Raw genomic sequence first — 21,910 nt, 5'->3', positions numbered from 1 at the left:
TCCCTCCTGATGGTGGTTTGTGAGAAACTAAGAAGACAAATTCTGCAGTTTAAATAAGACCCGAAGCTGTCCAAATGCAAGAAAGCCATCAAAAGCTCCACATGTTGGTCATCTATAACTACCAGACCTTGGCTTCTCTGTAGAGAGAAGTTGTAGTACTTCCATGAGAGGTATCTAAACTCTGCACTGCTAAATGAGAAACCAAAGTATGGAAGCTCTAAGTAGCAATGGATCCAAGAGGATCCAACTTCATATGCAGTAAGATAGATCTAACGTGCCTCATGCGCTAATGTGAGAAGACTAAACAGAGCCCAACAAATTTAGGAAAGTTTAGAGCGAATGCCTTCAAGACTGAAAGTAATAATACTTTATAAATTTTACCAGGTCCATCTCAAAACTGCACTTAAGTGTTAACAAGATAAGATATGTGAATAATGTCTGAAAGAACGTAAAAAATATTTTTGCTTTGGATTAAGCAAAGAATATGAATTAAGAGACTGGAACATAAGAGTTCTATTCAAGCATGCTTCCATCCTCCCTCAGCCTTTCCTAGTTCTTCATAGGAGCACCCACTTTAAGGCCACCAAATGGGTCCTTTATGAAACCTCTGCATTTCACCAGTCCATCCTGCTGGCAGAGACCAGTCTGCTCCTGTTACAAACTGAAGAAGCAGGGCTGGCCCCAACTGAACAGAACTGGTTTTCATCAGGAAGCGTCAGCACATTAAAATCAAAGCTTTAGTCCAAGAAGATCCTACTTTCAATGAATCCAAAGTTGTTCGTAGACACAAGATACAGCTCTGAGCAAAATGGGAAGATCATCACAGCACTTCCTTCCCTTAGGGAAGGCACATGTTCAACCTTACTCAGGCAGTCCTTTGCAGCATGGCTTGGTGCCAAACCACGGTCTTACAGAACATTCTCATGAAGCTCTTTGTAAATAATTGCACATTCAGTGGAAGAGGAGCATCTTCCGTAAGACGAGGAAATAACCCTTACTGTTAACCACTGACATTAGTGCCTCTAATCAGTGATCCATTCTAATCACCTGCCATGGAACTTGACTGTATCAAGTCATTAATTCCACCATTTCCAATTACAGTTAAAACAGTTTTCATGAGGAAGAATATACCAAGTTGTTGCAATAGTTCACTAAGTTTACTGTCCTTTTATCATGAATAGTATTTGATGATATCTCTACATGGATCTTTAACTTCAGGCAGTGCTATCTGTAACACTAAACTTGCACACTGAATGTGATTGAAAGTATACTAGAAAATATCTGATCCAATATCCAGATATCTTGATATGTGGTATTTGTAAAGCAAAAAATAGTAACTCTTAATCTTCAAAAAGTGACAACTTGACCCGTAAAGCTCAAAAATTGCCTGTTTGTGAGTGAACTGTTTTCTTAGTGACTAATCCACACAGTCATTTTATGCGCTGATTCATTCTGCTGCACTATTGATTGTCGCAGTAAGTTCTATCAAGCCGATCCCAACAGTTCCTATTAGCCAGGCTTTTGGGGGAAAGTTTAGGAGTGAGAGGTAAAATTCCTACTTATCTTTCACAACAACATCACACTTGCTTCTTCATATTCTAGTGAGAGGTTTCTGCTTGATCTCCAAGGAGATGGTGTTAAACAATCAAATTAAGACCAATGGTATTTGAAGCCTGACGCTGGTAGGAAGGTATGAAAGTACAAGTTAGAATCATTTACTCCAAGTGTGAGGAGAACTGATTCATACCACGATGAGCGAACAGCAAAGTTAGTGAAGATACAGAAATTTACATAAAGTACATGGACCAGAAACATTAATTTTGTTTCTCAAAAATATGGTTTTTCAAAAAGCACAACAGACTGCAGACTGGGACAGAGGATACCAGAAGAGAGGAACTTAAGAATGAGAAGACAAAGGGGAGGGACTAGGAAAGGAGCTACCACTGATGCACATGCCAGTAAGGCACAATTGAGAAGGGACACAAAAGTAGATAGTCTATAGGAAGGCACACAAGCCCTCTGACTCAACTAGTCTTTGCTGGTGGTTATGCAGTGGTTCTATTAGCAGTCTGCTCATCTCTATCTGCCTGTTTATGGCACTCACCATCATTTCTTAATATTAGGCAAGAAAGAGAGAAGCTTGGATGGGGATACAGCAGTACTGTTACTGTTATTCCAACCTGTCTTTTAGTAGCTGTCCATCTGAGCATGGCTTAGATATTAGATGTGAGAGGAGAAAAACCCAGTCATTAGTATCTACCATCAATGGAAGGATAAAAGAGACATGTGAAGGATGGAAAAATTAGCACAAGCTATCTCTTTAACTGGACTGTTATTTAACTCTCTCAGTAGCAAATGTGCCATTTTCTAAACATTAGCTGAAACTTCTTGTTTTGCTATGCTTTAACAGTTCCAAGCTACCTCCTGTCCCTTGACACAATATCTAAAAATTCCCACTCTGCACAGCAATTGCTGTAATAATAACAATACTTACATTTCATTATTTAACCTCATGCTATTCGTTCATGAGGATTAGTGCTTAATTAATTAGCAACACTTAACATTTCCACTTAGCACTTTACCTCTTCAAAGCATTGTAGTGGCAGAGCTCCACAGACATTTCCCATCAGGACTTTCCTTTGACAGCTCTGCATCAAGACTTGCTTATGTAGTGTAGCATGAATTAAAACTGAAAGTCCTATTGACCTCATCAGGAACCAGGTAATGCCCCAGCTATCAAGTGATTATATTTGCAAATTACGTTTTTGTTTTTTCTACTGCTTCTGGTTGCTTACTATTCACCCAAGGATCTAATTATTGGCTAATATGATGAGTGATAATGGGAACCTTTTATTAGTGTTATCTACAAGACCTTCATTCTTCAGTGAAAACCTTACTCTCAGTCACCTGGTTGAACGGTGTTGGGATGGAAAATGTGTTAACTGCACAAACAGATTATAAAATGTCAATCCAGAGTTTTTAAGGGAGGGCTTTCGATCTGTCAGTCAAATGCCTGCTATGAAAGTGCCTCTCTTGTAAGCACCCCAGGGTGCTACACCACATCAATAGGCAATATAAACACAGAGCTTTTATGGTTCACTTTTCAATTGGACATTGACTCTGAACCTGTGAAACAGAAAGGAATTGAGTTTCACGATGAAAGAGGATAATGTGCACAGGATTAGGTAGACATCGCTGGTAGGAGCCAGAAAGCGATACAGCTTTGAATGCTGATAGAGGGATTAAATTTGCAAACAAGAAATCAAAGGCATAATAATAATAATAAAGAAGTCTGAGTAAACTCTCATAAACCAGCCATATCACTCATATTTTTTTTTTCATATTAACAGGCTATTTTTTTCAGGTAATCAAAAATGTTGAGGGGTTTGTTCAATATCTAGTGATGGACTGGCTCCTGTCTATGGCAATGGAACAAGGAGAGCCCAAAATATGTACCCACTCCAGCCAAGAGGTAATACAGAAAGAAATTTCTGCAGTAGACAGATAGGAAGAAAACGAAAACAGTGCATTTCACGAACTTGTCCAGAACCTCAGAGTAGTTCTGCACAACACAGAGGCTAGCAGTGCAGCAGCCTAGAGTTGCTACTGCTGCTCAGATCTGCTCCAGAAGAAACCAATGGATCCAGTATAGCAATACTGTTTCCAGCTCATAGCTGTGCCTCAGAGTGTCACATGCACATCCCTGCTCCCATCAGCTAGGTCAAGTAGCTTTCTCAGGAAGTCCATCTTGCCAGATGAGGTATTAAAAATTTAAATTGCTTGGATCTTTGAAAACCGACTGAATTGAACAGCATCTGACCTAACCGTTTTGGCAATGAAGTATTCCACAAGGATTACTATGTACTGCTAACTGCAGTGTCTTTGTGTCCAAAATATGCTGTTAGTGTTGCCACGAACTTCCAAAAACCCAGGCACTCAAAATAAAAAACCATGCCTTCTCATTCCTTAATATAATTTCCTTTACGCTGCAGAAGGATGAGACCCTTAATGCAATATTCAGCCTCAAGCTGAGGGTCAGATACTTATGCCAAACTTTTCTGGACATATATATTTGGAATGCAGGTATTTCAGTACCTACATTTCATTTTCTACCCAGTACCCACAAATTCTTTTCCTCTTACTTAACTTCAGCTTCAGCCATCTGATACTCTCTTGCCACCAGTGCCACTGCACAGCACACCCTCATCTCAGACTCATCAGCCTGAGCCAGCTCTCTGTCACTGGGTTATCCTGCAGCCCTCTCTAATATTTACTACCTAGGACTGACCCCAGATTCATTCCAGCCTGCCCACAACCAGCCTCCTCTATCACTTTTGCATCGGTTAAGGCTGGATTCACTGCTATTTCTGGTGAGAATAAGGTAAATCACGTACCCTCCTCCTACCAAGTACGCAATGCTCAAAACCTGTAATGCTCAAACAAAACTGTCAGCTGTGGTCATTGCTCATCATGCAAACATACCTATTAATTAGCATACATATTACATCAAGCTATTAACAAATGCATTATGAAGCTACCACAGAGGCTGATTTAAGTTATTATCTAGGTAACCATGCTTCTGTTTTCAGAACAAGGCAGCCACATGATTCCTTCTGATCACTTTTGTGTTTACATTTGCTGTGCATCTGTCGCAGCATCTCGAAGCCCTGATGCCTTTGAGGAACACACACAGAGATATTTCCTGATTGGGGTCAATTTCCAGCACTGGAGCTCTGTTGGATACAGCTCAAGATGCGAACCAAATGCAGACATAAAGAAATGATGAAGACAGAAGCCTAGTGTTTGAAATGCAGTTCTCTGTTCTGATGTATGACAAAAATAACTGTTTACATGACTTAAATGTTAGGTATTTTACTTATCTTATTCCACTCAGCCTGCACAATGAGGTTGGTCTGTTTAAACTGTCCTGCAGTTTTTAGTCGCTCTGTCATTAGCCTATATTTACACATACTTAGACAGGTGTGAGTATTCAAAGCCCCACAGGCCTGTGCACTCATTTCCATTGTTCACAGTGCTGTCCAGGTAAGAGGTGACACAGACGCATCCACAGAGCAGTCAGCAAGAGATTCACAAAAGTCATGAATGTACCAGCATGTATTTCCTCTCTGCTCCCAGCCATTGGTGTCTAATGTCACAGAGATGAGTTATACTTTCTGGCTACCCCAGCCTCCTACAGCAATGATTTTCTTGAAGGATATTGATTGCACTGTCGTACATGTGCCTCCCTGTTGCTTCATCAGAAGAAAGTGTTCCTGCTGTTGTGCTGTCATGGAGCACAGTATTAGTCTTGCAATTCAGCCTGCACAAGGAGTGCTAGATGAATTGTTTGATGACTGCTACTACAATACATCCCATTCTCCCTTCTCAGTGAAACTGCTCAACACTGGGGTTAATACTGAAGAGCAAGCCAGCTGAAACTACCTTTATAGTGTAGGCTCCATGACAAAGATGGCTGACATAATTACACTGGGTATGCATTTCACTTACAATTTTAATGCTACACTTTTTCTAAGCACAGACTTTCAGTGAATCAGTTCCAAGTGAAACATTTCTGACAATAGCATTTTCACAAGCAGCGTTACCCATCACGTCCCAGCTCGATTTTCTCACCTTTGTGGTCCACAGCTTCACTGTCCAGTCAAATGATGATGTGACAAAGAGATGGGAAAAGTCAATTGAGCCCACTGCCATGTGGCAATTGATTCCTGTGACAGGTCCTTGGTGGCCTTCAAAAATTTCACCAATGCCGGCTTTACTGCAGGAAGAGGGGACATTTACATTCAGAATGTGAGTTAACATGTGCTGTTTTAACATCATTTTCTTTTACTCTTAGAATTCTGTTTCCTTCTAAAGCTCCATTTAACCTGCAAAGTTCTCTCCCTTCAGCAAGGCCTTTGCCTGCAGCAGCTCACTGCTGTGGGCACACTTAGTGCTCAGGATCCAGCACAGGGAGACAGCTCCTTTTCCTTCTGAAGACCTGCATTACTGACTTCTACATACACTGTCTACTACTATAGCTTGAAATAACACGTATGTATAATTATAAAGTAATTAGAAATTATAATTATACTACATCTTATACATCTGAGTACACTATTATTACAAGGAATAACCATTAAAATGAAAATGCAAAGTTGCTAATGACATATCATTTGCAATTCTTTTTCTCTCAAATATTTAAAATAACTTTGCACAGCAGTCAGTCATGTCCCTAAGGAAGCAAATCCTTTTTCACAAAAGGTGAAGGGACTGCTCACACGAGCAGGTATTGCAGTCATTATTCTGAATGTGGGAAGATGTGCATTTCATCAGAGTGAGGCCAGAATAGGAAGGAAAACTACAAATCTGGATAAGAAAGAAAGTGGGCAGCTTTGCTCATCCTGTAAGCAAATGATGCCAAATCAGTTGTCCTTCTTTTGTGAGGAACAAACCAGGCACATTTGAAATATCAGAAGTGAGAAATGCCCTTGGGCATGCTCCATTTATCCCAGCAGCCAAAAACTAATTCAGACCAGCAGCCATCACACAGCCTACCAGCATAATGCCTAAATAGTATTGCAATGCTGTCAGCAGGGTAAAGTTATTTTAAAAAAAAGCTATTTAAAAAAAAATATTTTAAATAAAAATCATTTTGAAGAAAATATATGTAAAACTGTGACTGTACAATATTAAGAATGTGTAATAGAAGCCTTACAATCTTAAACCACTGTTAAACCATTGTCAATGTCTATTTTGTCCCTGAAACACGGACCGTGATAACATGAATTTGAAGACTACTGAAGTGGGAGGTCAGCTTCAGATCTATCACTGAAATAGCCTGCTCTTTACAGAAGCCACTCAGGCATCCCTGAGGATGAAACTGCTACCAGAAGCTGGGAGCACACAAGCACCCTGCAGATTACTGTAGCAAACACAAGGAATTGATCTCTGCAGAGGCCTGCGGTGAGAGTTTCTTGCTCTTAACTGCAGCCTTAGAAAGTTTAGAGGGTGCAAAATATGGAACTTGTTTAAATTATGGAAGTGAATTTGCATTTTCCTAGCTTTAGAAGTGGAAAGATCAGTGTTTAGCCACATAGCGCTCAGACCCTTGTCATTAGGAGGTGCATCTTATGCTTGGAAAAACAGTATTTCAACTATCCTTCCAAATGCTACTTCAAAGTATTTGTCCAACTAAGCTTTTCCCAGGTCATTTTATCAGGTCTTGTACTAATGGCCTGCCTGGGCAAGTCAGACAAGCTCTCCCCATGCATCGGGGCTTCGTACGCTCTCCTTCTCACACACAGACATATCTGTGGCGTCTTTCTTTTCTTTGCTATCTGCCTGTGGAGATTGAAGATGAAGCTGAAAATGGTAAAAAATAAAGGAGACTACCATTTCTTACAAGTGGTTTAAGTTTGATTACCCTGCAACAAAACTGTCTCCTAGGGCCTGATACAACCTGCCTTGACACATCTACTCCTCAGTCAGCACTCTAGGCTTCCGTTATAATCATGGCTGAGAAAGAGGCATTTCCAAGGTGCCAGTCATCTCTCTTTCAAGCAGATGTCTGAAAAAGGCAAAAGAAGTCAACCCTTCCAGCAGTTAGTGCTCCCCACAGACTACACAGGCAAGTGGGCCAAGCACACAGTGCGTGGCAGTAACACAGACGCATGAAGCTGGGCAGCTCCCATCCTAGTCCTGTCCCAGCACAGATCCTGCTCATCCAAGAGAAAAAAAATAAACACATTCCACACACATGGCTACCTCATGCCAGCACAGACAATGTTACAGAAGTACAAAAAGCTTAAAATCACCTTCCATGACGACAGGCTGTGTAGACTGTTCCCTCTTCACTGCCAACAACAAAGTTATTGACATCTCCTGTTGGGAAAGCCATTCCTGTAACTGCCACTGGTTTGGACTTGTTGTACACCAACTCCATGCTCTCCTATCAAAACAAGTCTTTGTTATTACTCTGCAGTAGTTCTTTTGTTTGGCTTGGTTTTTTTTTTGTTTGTTTTGTTTTGTTTTGTTTTTCACTAATTCATTTCTAAATGTTACACAGAGTACTAAGAAAGGAAGAAGGAATCATCTGATCCAGTCATAGAATTTAGGGTTTTGTGATGGACAATGGAAGAAGATGCAATGTCACAACCAGGATGCACTGCTCCTGCCATCCCTGATGCTGTGTCAGATGTTTCAGAGCGGCTGCAAGGCACTGGTATCTGGAACATCATCTTAAATCAGGCAGAGATGACAGGTGAGAATTTAAAATCTAATGGTGCAGAAACTAAAGATAATACCTTAATGGCTATACTTGCCAGCCCCAGGCTCTAATAAAAAATACCCTTCTACTTAGAAACATTTTTAAAAATCAGTTGTTTGTCAGGAAACACATGTAATATCTCATGCACCTGAGGCATTTATCAGACAGTGACACTTGTCCCTCTGCAGAACAAAATTCAGAAGTCAGCGTCATGTCACTACTGCTATTCTAAAACAGTGTTCTTGAGAGATTTTCTAAGCTAATCATAAATATTTTCTCTGGATTCCACCATCACGCTACAAACCTGCAAGCATAATTTCATTTTCTAGCCATATTTCAAAGTAAATCAACATACTCATTTTTGTATATTTCAATACAACCAGCATGAGCAGTTTGCGGTGGCTGCAAGATGTGTATGCTTTGAGCACATCTTGCACAACTCTAAACTTTTTGGTTGTGCAGCCTAAATGGTGTAACCCAAGAAACCCACAAAGGGCCTGAATGATTTAGTAATTTTCATTTTCATCTGTATAAGTGTGTGTGCTTTCTACATTTAAATGCCTAAACAGCTATTCTTCTAGAGCTAAAGATTACAGCATTTTCATCAGGAGGGATTTTTGCTGTAGCTGAAGAAATTGGGCGTCCTTATGGGAGGAGAGGGCTGCAAACCCATAGAGAAATACATTTGCTTGATTTATATTTTACTTCCACATATATTTGCTTCTATTAAAAGGGAAAAACAAGACCTGGAAAATGCATTGGCAGAGCACCTGCGGACCATATATTTCTACAAAATCTTCTGGGGTAAGATCACTGTTTAGTGTCTTTAGGTATGGTGAGATATTGCGGTGGAATCTCCTCCAAAGCCTACACCATGGCTGTACATGAGTGCTCTGGATCTATCTCTTTGGAAAGTTTCAAACCAATGCAAATCAGCAACACTGCTCCTCTCAATGTAAAGCTAAGGTGTGCAGCTTGATATCAAGTCCTTCTTTTCAAGATCACTGTGAGCCATGCACCGAATTTTAGTGTAACATGGAATGTGTTCCCATCCTTGCTGAAAGCTAGATTTGAATCTGGGAAATTCCATCTGAATGATGAAGTTCTGAAACTAAAATGTTCACAAACCTCTGCCTGAAAATTCAGTATTCCAGTATATGTAAACATACAAGGATTTCTCTTCTCTACATTTAAGTGAGAAATGGGGCAAAGGATTCAAGTTTCTAAACACAGATGTCTGCAGCATTTTAGATGCCTCTTCTTTTCCAGAACTGCAGCAGTTTTTCATAGTCCCAGGACATAAATAACAGACCAATAATGTCTATGAGGAGCACGAGGAACATGATCAAACTTTGAAGTTGGCATCAGTCTAGATAGCAGATTAGATGGGATGAGGTCCGGATGCAACTTACATCCTAAGATGTAAGTACAGTTCTGTACCCTAGAATATCTAAAGTGATATTTCACACTAGGATGGGATGAGTTGTCCTCTAGAAGTGCTGGTCTCTCTCTACATTAATTGTAAAAGGAACCCAAATGACTAGCTTGCACTTGACATGGACCTTTAGATGGCTAAGGAGGAGTCCCACGTCTTGTGTCAACACTGAAAAGCAAATAACTCAAGAGTAATTGCACATTAATGCATAATTAATGGATGATTAATGGAATCATTACAAGGAGTCCCTACTCAGCATTTTCAAATAAGATCAGATCCTATGATATTTATAAAAAATAGTGATATGCTGGAACAGAAAATGTACAAATGTACTACTCCTCTGAAAGATAACACTTTCCATAGGGCCTCTTCAGCACCAGAATCTTTGTTTAGTTTCCATTATTATAATCACAAGTGGTTTGGACAATTTCCCTGGACTTCCTTTCATTTCTGATACAAAGAGGGGGTAGGAGGGGGGGGGAAGGGAAAACAATAGCAACAAACATTCCAGAGGGGGGGGAGTTGGCTCTAAAACTTTTGATTTGCATTGTTGGTTTTTTTTCTTTTAAATACTGAAAGCAGGCAACAAAGTAAGCTTTCAGACTTTGTGCCTTGGAAACCCATAGCGCCTAGGGTGTGTTCAGCAGCAGTGCAATCTAGTCCATATTTGTTAAACAACACTGTAGAGTAAGTACAATTTATACCACAGGCAACTTCTGTAATTACCATGCTTTAAAATGGATTATTTCATTTTCACTTGAAACTGACCTATGTATTAACGTATTATAATAATTATATGATTTGTGGTAAAGGAAATGGGTTTTGGCTTTTAGCAGAGACTGCTGGAAGCAAGCTGTATTCTTTCAAGCGCATCCACTGGTTTTAGTTTGTATAAGATGTGAGGTTTTGGCTTTTAGGAGCTATGTTCCATTAAGCAGGTATCCTCCTGTACTGAAGGTGATTTTCTCCTGTATGGGTGAAAACAAACCCACCTGTGGAGTTGAGAGCATGTCGAGGCTCCAGGAGCACATTTTGCCATCTGTGGAGACAGTGATGAGATTGTGTGCATTCTGTGTTCCAACTACATTGACACAATACACCGGATGCTGGAAACACATTAACACTGGAAGTCAGAGAGACATTCTCACATATTCAAAACACATTTCTAATATCTCATATCTTACTGTAAAGAATGATTAAGTAGTCATGTAATGTCTGGAAAATACAGGACCAAGCTTTTGCCATATAGGACTTTAACTTTTTTTTTTAAATTTCAATTCTAAGCATCGTGTTATGGACATGGAAGTGTTTTCAATGCTTCATTTTCCTCATCATAAAACAACTCAGCTGGGTAATGCTGTGAAAATATTGAATTATGTGGATGAGATTTCACCCACAGGGACATGTATCATTCTACTGATGGCTTTCAGCACTGAAAATAACTGGCAGAAAGAGGCAAATCATCCAAATGGAATCAAAATGAAAACTTTATTGAAGAAAACAGCTGTGTAAAACTTGAACTCTTCCAGAATTTGGCTTGCATGCTAAATATTTGCAAATGTACTTCAACATAAAAATGAAAACTAGTCCGTCATTGTTCTCCATTATTGGCTAATACACCTTTTTAGATTTGTCATTATAATTGTGGAGTGACTAAATTCAGGGTGTTACACCTAGTTCCTCATGGCATGGTCAGTCCATGAAGGCTGAATTCCACTTAGCATACAGTAATGAAATTCAATCTGTTCATTTTCCAAGAAACCTGCTAATGTTTTCAGCCTGAAGTGTCATCTGATATGTGATGGTGACATATGAGGGATGGCTCAAGTTCAGCAATCTCCACAGAGAATAATCAATCAGACCGAGCAATGAGATTTAATTTTCTTTGACCACTGCAAGTGATACTGCTTAATTAGAGTAAGACATACACACGAGTCAACCAAAGACAAACTGTAATTCCCTGCCTGTTGCACAGACGAAACTTGTATCTCTAAGAAGAAAAATTACTTTTCACAAATCATTTCCTTATTCAATGAAAATCAGGACAAAGCTTAGAAGAGAAGCCTTACAGCTTCTAATCCAACTCCAGATAGCGTTAGAACCTAGCATTTTCTCCTACTGAAATGAATGACAGAACTGGCAGTTATTTTAGATTCCTTGATGATCCAGCTGCAGTTTCACCTATGTAGTGAGCAGTGAAAGGCAGAACTAGCACTGGCTAGCTCTCAGGTTTGATAGCACAGCAGGCCCAGTAAATGCCCCAGCTGTAATTGCAAACAGGGTGGAATTTGAACATACAGTGCGTGCACACAGCACCAAAGATGAACTCATTAGAAACTGCTCCCAAAACGGTGCTTTTGCTTACAGGCCACCTGTACACATCAGAGAGCCCTAAATTGCAAGGTCTGCTCTGATGCTGATTTCTCTCTCTCTCAAGACTGTCACAGGAGCTGTTTCCCCCCCGAATCATCGAACGGACATCAGACAATGTGCAGGACCCCAGTCTATCCCTAGCATGTTTCTCATGCTATTACCCTCTTGCAATGGACCTTCATGCTCCCCAGTGGTGAGCTAATTACCACATTGCTAAATACGATTAGCACATAAAGACGTGCAAAATAAACACAGTCCTATTTTTTAATGGGTGTTTGACCTCCAGTAGGCCAAAGGGATGAGGACAGAGGTGGCAGGGAGCTAATGCAGCCAGTGGAGTAGCTACAATATTTAGGGGAAGGGAGAGAGGCAACCATGTCCTTCCAGCAGCACCTCCGTGTGCCAGATCTGGCTTTAATCAGGGTTGCCAACCATCAATTTCATGCATAATAAAACTCACAGCAGAAATGAAAAGACCTAAGGAAAACGGATGGAAAAGACAACCAACTATACACAACAGAAAGTCTATACAGGCTCCTTTCTTTCAAAGAGTTGCTGCCAGCTTGCTTTTATTTATTTTGGAAATGAAATCATCATGCAAAAGGGTTTTGTCCTAATTAAAATTTCCTGTTGTCCCAAGTGCAGATGTGTGGTGGGTGTGAAAGGAAATTAGTGAATAAGCTGCGGGTAGAACTCTCTTTCCTGGTGAATCCAAGCAGCAATCAGTGAGACTAAACTTAAGGAAGGTTTAAGTTGGTGATGACAACATACTTTCTTTGTTTCAAATAAGCAAAGTGAGGGAACAAAAAGAAAAAAACCCTTTTTTTTTCCCCACATATTGCGTAAGTTCAAATTAAAACTGACTATTTAACTCACTTAGCTAGCAGTGCACAAAATAATACTGCCACACTAGAGTTGAGTTAAACCTTTCAAGCCAGACTCTTGCAGCCAAGACTTCATTTACAGTTTAGGTAAGTGATTCATAAATAGGAACAAAAATTAAGTACTCATTTATTGTAAAATCTGATAATTCCTTAAAAACATAATGCTTCCTCATGCTAGACTGTATAACCACTAATTTATACCAATCTGCAAAAGCACATAAAGTGCACATCCACAACAAAAAGTCATTTATTTTTATTTGTCAGAAGCAAAACTTCATATATTGTTCTATATAATAAAACAATTTTAATATATGATTCCAGGAGGTACAATTTTGTCTTAGACATTTTTGAATGTAAACAAATTACTTCCCAGTAATCTTTTCTTTTCCACTAGATTTTGAGTCCCAGTTGTTCAATTTTCAGTGATAGTCAGTTTCTTGCCATTAGTTTTCTGGTCTACTACATCTCTAAATTGCACTTCCAGGAGAGACTGTTCCCTTTCATGCAAATTGAACACCACTACTGGTGATAAAATGAGCAAAAACATTAGGGAAATGAAAAGCAATATTGAAGTTGCAACCCATGGCACAGATCATTAAATTATTACATCAACATTCATGATAGTGGAAATTTAAGGAACAATATTTGTACTGCCTGGCCCACCAAGCATGTCTGTGCACACGTGTCATTTCTTAATATGAGAGACGTGCCTTCATAATACTGTCCCTGTGCTGAATCTTTAATTCATATGACATGGCCTTTAGACATTGTCTTTTAACTCCAGGGATTATGTTGTCACAGTCAAATAAAAGCTGAATCTTGATCTGTAAATTCCAAAGACAAGAATCACAGAACTGAAGATGGTGGAGGTGCAAATGGCCAATCATGTTTTCTGATCCCTCTTTTTGCTAGAACAAGATTAGTATCTTTCGGACTGCTTTGTGTAGTTCAGTTTCTTATGTTTCAGGAAATCTTGCAAATTTTTCTGTACTCTTATTTTATTACATCTTTCTCCTCTTTTAAGTGTCTGTTTTCCACTTCCCACTCAGGAACGGCCCCAAACTCAGTCCCAAGACGAATTACCCTTACTAGCCACAGAGTAAAACTTCCAGCTCATATGAAGAGGCTATCTGACCCTAAACTCTCCAGGAGGAGAGCTCAAGGATGCTCAGCATCTCAGAGCAGGGTGGAGTGAAGGTCAGCCCTATTACAGATTGTAGGCAGTCCAGGCTCGTCTCTTCCTCTAGCACAATATGGGTACTTTGCAATATAAGAACATCTTTTACCACAGACATAATCCTTAGAGTATGGAGAAACTCTCTTCCTTTTCAAATATTTTGTACTATTCTGCCTATTTATCTCCTAGACATCACCAGAGCCCAGTGCAATCATCATTATATCTGCAGATACCTTTGTGTGTCATTGAAATGCATTTTGCATAGCATCCTGTTGAAACAAACTCCTCCTCAGTCTACAAGCTCTGCTCTATGGTCTTGTCTGGAATAGGAGGCCAGAAAAGGGATTTAAATATTTCTCTGTAGTAAAACAGAAGCAGTTGCCCCACACTCTTAAAAGCACAAGCATCTATTTATCAGAACTCTGTTAGATCATTGCAGGTGCTTAATCTGTTTCAAGAGACAAACTCTTGCACAAGTAGTCAACAATAAATGATTCAAATTGCCTGCATGTTTGACTGGCAGACACATAGTCCCTACAGTAACCTGACTCTTGTACAGGCAACTGAGAGCAAGAATCACATACGTGCCTCATTTGAGTGTTTTAACTGCTCCTGTCTTCATCATAAAGGAGCACAATCACCTGACCTGCCCACATCAAGTGGAATGGCTTAACACAGGAGGTGGTTGTACACCTCTGTCATCCACTTCTTTCTTTTCAAGGGCCACACTTATGTTTTATCTGTGTAGCAACCAGCACTGCAGACACAACCAGACAGCTTCATTTCTCTGCTGACTATTTTTTCTAAGGAAAACGAAGAAGTGATTTTTGTCCTTACCGTGTGAGCAGCAGCAGATAAGGGAGTTCTTTGAACAGGAGTTCGTCTGTGGCTGCGATTATCCCACAAGACAATTTGGCCAGAGTATGTTCCACCAACAACCAGGTTTGGGTGAAAGCGGGCAAAACAGACAGACATCACAGAGGACTGGAGTAAAACAGATAGAGAAGAAGAGTGAGAGGTTATTTTCACGAGTCACGTTCAGTTTTCCTCCTGCTGCAATTAGTATTTTGAATTTTAGAATCAGTGCATGACCCTTATTCACATTCCCTGAACATCAGTACTTCTGATAAAGCCAATAGAACACATGCAAGGAGCTGATTCTGATCCTAAAATGAGTAATTCTGTTGGTCCTAAGGAAAATACGAACCATAAGGTAAATCTTAGAACGATGCTAAGAACCTCTCCATGACAATGATGTGAAAGTGCTACATTTCCTTTTCAAAAACGAGGACTTCAAGCAAACAGTTGTCAATCCAACAAAGGCTCCTGGCCCATTACTTCCCAGCAGGGATACTGCTTCCCATATTGCTCTTCTAACATTTAACTCTTGGATAATTTCAGATGAGTTTGTGAGAGGCCATACGAAGCTTACCATAAAAAGTGTGCTGCTGCAAGAACATTGCCTGATGAGCAGTGTCTTCTTGGATCAATGACTGACTTCCCTGCCACAGAAAGGTCTTCTTTTGATAGCAGAGGGACTCACACTTTGCTTTACACAGTTTGAGCAGAAGCAGTTCTTCATCTTTGAGATGACAGCTGGGTTGTGTTTGTACATTTTCTTTAAACTGGGGATGCTGAGGAGCCAGACTGGCGTAACACTTGTCTTGGCCATCTGGGAGAGTACTCCACAGGCCAGCATGGAGATGAGCATCTACCTCAATTGCCTCCTTCAAGTCTCTTTAAAATAACATACAACAACTGAAGTTCTCAAGGGAACAATCTCCAGAACCTTTAATTACCAATGAGCTACAGCCAAGAGCAACAATCTGTAACTCCTTCAGGTCCTCCGTTCTCTTTTCAAGAAATTATTTCCCATTTTTATGTAATTGATCCTGGATGTTTTCTCTGTTTCATGCAAACTGGAAAGCAGAAGTTACAGTATTTGCATGATTTCTTGAGAATTCACATACTAATAAAGGCAGTTTGCAAACAGAAGCAAATGTCATTTTTCCATGGCAGTTTTAGCGATGCTTACAAACCACAGAGCAAGATTTTAACTTCTACTGCAATTGCAGAAAATTAACTTTGCTGTTAATGGGCATATTCTTAAAACCTCATTTTCCAATCATTTCCAACCAGTTTTGGTAACAACCTTTGTTGTAGTTTAATGACTAGACCTTTTGAAATGGTGATATGCCTATATGTGAATCCATTGAATTCAGTGACAAAGGGTTACCAATATTAATATAGTTCAGCTGCATAAAAAAAACATTGCAGGCATTTAAGTAAACTTTGTTGAACTGAGAATGCAGGAGCTGCCAAACTGAACTAGACCCAGTGCCTACCTAGCTGAGGACTCTGTCTCTGGCAGGGGTGGCTGGAATTATAAAAACTTTGACGTGGGCAGATGTGTGGTCATTTTTCCTTACTATGCCTTGTCATGATTTCTAGCAGCTAGAGACTGGTTTCAGCTCATACACTGGAGATTTAATAACCTTTCCAATAGGATTGGAATTAATTATGCCAACTCTTGATGTTTGTAACTAGGTTAATAGGAATAAAGGAAAATGTGCTGTTTAAATAGCTTTTACTGAATTCATGTGGCTGGCTGATATCCGTTGTTTCAAGCCAGATTTTTTTGCTAAAATAACCTAGTAGAAATACTTACATCATACAGCAATATATTCAACCCTGTATTTTTGACCCAATAAGGCCAAAAATAATAAAATTGAGAGGATGATGAAAGAAGTTCCTACTACCTTTTTCTTTCCTATTCTCTCTGAATTTTCAGGGGTATTCATTTAGCATCTCTGTTCCCTTTCTCTACTAAAGCTTTTCATACATTTATGTGATGTTATATAATCTAATATCTAGTGACCAGACATAATTGTTTATTTCAGTCCTTACTTATCTAAGCACTTAAGGACAGTAATAACGCTATGGTCATAAGAATGCTAGTTCCCAAGTATCATTTCCAAAAGATGTATGTTGTAGATAAGAAAAAAACACCTTTGAGTGCTTTGGTACTGCTAAGAGGGATTTAAAACTCAGCTACAATGCAGCTGCCATCCGGTTTCCACAGATCCCCCATACGTTATAATTAAAATGACCCTGCAGCACATGTTCTACATTTTATCTCTTTGTTTAATGGCTTCATGAGTTGTTTTAATCAACCCTGCTCACTCCTTATAACTAAGCTGACAGATATTCTTACATGAAGTCAAATACCCAGATGATTTTAAAATAGTACAGCTACACCGCTGTGTACACCCCACAGCAGCTACAAGGCTCCACATGTATTTTAAGAAACCCCAATTCAAACAGTCAATCCACAACAAAGTTCTCAGTTTGTCTGAAACAAACCTGGAAGACTCTGAAGCAGGGCGAAGAAGCCAAGTGAACAGTATTTTTAAATGCCATGTTTTCATGGTTAGAATGTTTTTGAGTTCAGAATCCCAGAATACAGCTGAATGGTCAGGATATAAACTGCTAAAGCGTGTTTTTCATAAAGTTCAAAAATAACCTACAGACATGACATGGACGTGGGCCCTCTGCGCTGCTCCAAGTTTTACGTGTCATTCCAAAGTAACTTGCATTCTTCAACTGATGAAATATTCACATTCTTTTAATTATGTCAATATTATTTTTCTACTGAGGAAGAACTGCTGTAAAATATTAGAATTTAACAATTTCAGGACTCCACAGCACTTAATAAAGTGATTATTTTCTTAAAGTTAATGTCAGTACTCGGATGAGTAAGGGCTGTAAGATCCAGCCCATTCATTTAAGAACTTTAAAAGCATTAATTTCTTAGCCTTAATGGGAGAAAGCAGCGGACAGGTCTCCAGTCTGTCTGAACAGCTCTGTGCTCAAGGAGAGCAACAGAAACCATTCCCTGTAAGCCTCTTCTGCCTCTGGGCTGAATCTTGGTTGCAAATTCAAGTAGTCTTGATTGCTTAAAATAGAGTTTTGCCACTGACTTCAAAGGGGCAGGAACCAGCACATAGGTGGGTTTTAAAACAACTGCATATCTTTCTTTGTGCTTCTCCTACATCTTTATAGGGAAATCTCACAGCCCTTTCCAGTAATGATGGTAAAGTCTCCCAGTCTTTCCATTGGCTATATTTTACCTGCTTTGTGCTTTATGCACAGAGGACAGAAGCAGGTAATTTCACAGTATATGGCCACAGTGCACAGATAAATTTTATGTCAGAAGGAAATTTCCTGGTGAGTTCTGTACTACAGTGTAGAATAGGGGGCAAACAGCGTCATCTTTTCCTAGGCACCACAGAACACGTGTGCGTGCAAGGTGTCAGCACCTTTAGGAGATAAGCATTGGTCACCTGCATCTTTCCAAATTCTCTGTGCTGTGAATCACACTGAGGTTTGAAACTGTAATTTCGAAAACAAAGAAAACACGGCTCTGCTCCTGTCTCGGAAAAGAGAAAAATAAATGTTGTCCAGCCCCTCAAGATGCCTGCAGTTCTGGTGACCTGTGCTCATGGCTGTCTTGCCCCGTGTGGAAAGAAGTGCTGTAGAGGGGACAGGGTAGTGGCTTTGTTCAGCCGCCATCATCCCCTCCCTCCGTGCCAATGCACTCAATTTAAACAGGCCCCAAGCCCTCTTCAAGTGGTTGGCAGAGCTGTTTTTTATTTTAGAAGCTTAATCCAGCCCAGATTTGAATTAATGATGGCATACCCCTTCAACCACAGATACACAAGCTTAGGACAGACACTCATTTAGATTTTCCTTACTGAGAAGCCTGACCTCAGTACCCACATCTGATGTGTGCAAGGCCCCAGAGACTCAGCTGTCTGTGCTCATGTCCATAGATTCAGATGGCTCTCTGCCCAGCCACCAGTTGAACAAGTTCACAAAGACCTGGGTGCTAAACAATAATGACTTTAAATAGCCAACAACAGCGAGACCTCTTCTGCAGGAAACCACCCCCGTAGGCAGCATTGCCATACTGGTGCCATATGCCTGCACTTGACACCAGATGGATCTCCAAACAATACTCTGTCAGTGGGAAGAAGTGATCGGAGGAGTTCACAGGCATTTCTAGCCTCCAAAATACTGTTATACTGCAGCAGGCACTCAGGAAACTCCTGTGTATATTTTCTAGCTAAGCAAATACATGTGAAAGAGAACTGAGATACTAAATAAAGTCCTTTATTCTTGTCAGATTAATGGCTGAGAATCAGCATGGAAAAGCAGGGGTATCAGATCAGAACACTGGTTCCACTTGTTGACTTTGCCCTGGCTGCTAAGATATGTGGATTTGTACACTGAGAGTAGATACTACGTTCCTTCCAAGCATCTTGTTTGTTGTTAGTGTTAGCAGATATAATTCTGGATATTTCTGTTTCACACAAATGTCTAAGTATAATTAGTAGTTATGAGATAGTAAATAAATGGCAGAGAGTGTAACAACAAAAATACTGTTTTTCACAATTAAGTCTGAAATAGTACCTAGAAGATGATTTCCGTGTATGGAAACCTACAGCAAAAATATTAGCCCTAAACCATAAAGCTCCTAAACTACAATACATTCTGTATTATTTTCCTATTATTTCCTACTGAACCACAAAATAGCATCTGAAAGATTTTGTGCAAGAGATTATCTATGGTACCATTCCAAATTCAGCTTCTACTGAAAATAAAATAAAAGCAGTTGACATCCCTCACATATTAAAAAAATAAATAAATAAAACCAAAGAAACACTTCTTGAAACCAAATGTCACAATCCTGTTTAATTAAAAAAAGGAAGTTTATACTTGGTTATGGTGTGTGTTGACATCTATCCCTTTGATTTACAAGAGTATGGACTGGAAAGAACAGATTGCTTTATTCAAGGGAAAGAAAGGAGGGAGAGGGGCCCAGTGTGACAGGAAAGAGTGTAGGCTGTATTAACTTCAGTGCTTGTTAAAACATGAAGGATTAATGGTAGAAAGGGAGGGAAGAATTGTGAATGTCTCCAGCTTAGGATCTTCAAAAATGTTTGGGGATTCTAAGAATGTCTCACCCAACCACATGAAAGCTTCAGAGAGAGACGCAGCCACACGACTGCTCTAAATCCAAAGCTGGTATTGCTCCACTTATGCCATCAAACCAATGGAGCTGAAATGTAGCCACAAATTAAATTTATTTTTATTGAAAAAGTACTAAGTCCTTAAAAAGAAGGAAAAGTTATGTCAGGAAACACAGCTCCTTCTTAGTTGAGTTTACAGGGTAGGTAAGTCTGACATCTAACCTCAGTGCTGACATCTCAGCATTGCAGCAGAGTAAGAGCACTCTGCTCAAGTCTGCAGGAAGGCAGCATCCAGCCTCATGCTTGCCTTAGAGCAGTGCAGAAAGCTCAACCTTTTACTTTCATCTTTGTAACTGCAAGTTCAGTCCGTGTCACTACAAGAATAAAATAATTAGAATAAAGTCCACAAGCTTCCTTGCCAGAAGGGAAACTCTCCTTCAGCTCTTTTGGAGAGTGTATTTGCTAACACTATTCATTCAGTGGTTTTGTGATGACTCAGAAAAGCAGTAAAACTCTTCGCTGTACTGAAAATGTAGATAAGTATGACGCTTCTCAAGTGTGATATCAGAAGATTCTGCCTGCATTTATCCATGACTGTAATCACAGATCAGTATGGAAATCCTGAATTACTACAGACATGAAAGCCTGAGAACACAGTCCTTGCAGAATATCACACTTCGTTAGACCGAGGATGAAAGAATTAAACCCAGGGGAAATGACAAGCAGTTTCATAACAAGAGCTCATCAAAATCAAGTTTTCTTTTGATCCAACTGCTTACATGCTAAGTATCCAAACCTGGGTGTTTTCTCTGACTAGAACCTTTCTGCTTATCAAAAATGCTGGGTCAAATCCTTAACATCTGTATGCTCGCACATTAAATGGAGAAGAAATCACTTCCTTGGCTTGCCTGTTCCACTTAGGTCATGATATTTTGACTCTTAATTGTTTTGATGAAATTATTCGCAAGCCTTAAGTGAAAAGTCTGTGATTGCTTTGTTAGGAAGAGTTTGTAACAAATTTATTTCAGAGTCATCCCAACCTAGCTAAGGTCTCAGGAATCTACCATATGATAATATTATGTGAAAAAATTTTCTTGGCACACAGGTCTGAAATGCCATTTGATAAGAAGTAGATTTAAAGTAGATTCGAAAGAATGTTCAATGTCTGAAAATATGGGACTGGTAGCAGAATTTTCCCCTCCACTATGAGATTCTTTAGAAATAAGTAATCATGTATGTGAGACAAACAGAACAGAAATTTTTATACCGTGGGAAATGCCAAGAGATTTTAAAAACAAAATCTTTGCTGAATTGCAGCTTGAATAATTTCATAGCAATGAAAACCCCTCAATGTTCTGCATACATGTGTTCTTACTCACTTTGACTTTTGTTTGATAAAGCATTTCAGACACAAAATGCGTCCATCCGCTTACCAGATTGTTGATGAGATGAAGGTACTTACATGGTGCAAAGTACCCTGGCAAATCCTGTTGGTTTTCCTTTCAACGGGAAGTAAGATCAATTGCAATTGCTAGTCCTCTTTTATCAGTAACAGGCTTATTGGACTAGATGCTGAATATTATTCAGACACTAGAACAGGCTGCCCAGGGAGGTGGGGGAGTCACCATCCCTGGAGGTGTTCAAGAAGCATGTGGATGTTACACTGGGGGACATGAGTTAGTGGGCAATATTGGTGGTACATGGACAGCTGGACTGGACGATCCTAGAAGTCTTTTGCAACAT

The 21,910-nt window shown here is 39.7% G+C and overlaps 1 protein-coding gene across 6 annotated transcripts in view; it reads right to left on the bottom strand.

Moving 5' to 3' along the window:
- Window positions 1-21,910, bottom strand: part of DYNC1I1 (dynein cytoplasmic 1 intermediate chain 1) — a 188,824-nt gene that overhangs the window by 35,708 nt on the left and 131,206 nt on the right. For all 6 annotated transcript variants that reach the window (XM_048952226.1, XM_048952228.1, XM_048952227.1 and 3 more), the window contains 4 exons: window positions 14,973-15,119; window positions 10,694-10,807; window positions 7,815-7,948; window positions 5,632-5,776 (listed from right to left, as the gene is read on the bottom strand). In XM_048952226.1, the coding sequence (XP_048808183.1) occupies window positions 5,632-5,776; window positions 7,815-7,948; window positions 10,694-10,807; window positions 14,973-15,119 (540 nt within the window). The remainder of the gene's footprint in view (window positions 1-5,631; window positions 5,777-7,814; window positions 7,949-10,693; window positions 10,808-14,972; window positions 15,120-21,910) is intronic.

Source organism: Lagopus muta, chromosome 7 (genome assembly GCF_023343835.1).
Source record: "Lagopus muta isolate bLagMut1 chromosome 7, bLagMut1 primary, whole genome shotgun sequence".
Taxonomy (NCBI): domain Eukaryota; kingdom Metazoa; phylum Chordata; class Aves; order Galliformes; family Phasianidae; genus Lagopus; species Lagopus muta.
The sequence above is the reverse complement of the archived record's forward strand: the minus strand, read 5'-3'. Positions and strand labels throughout refer to the sequence as shown.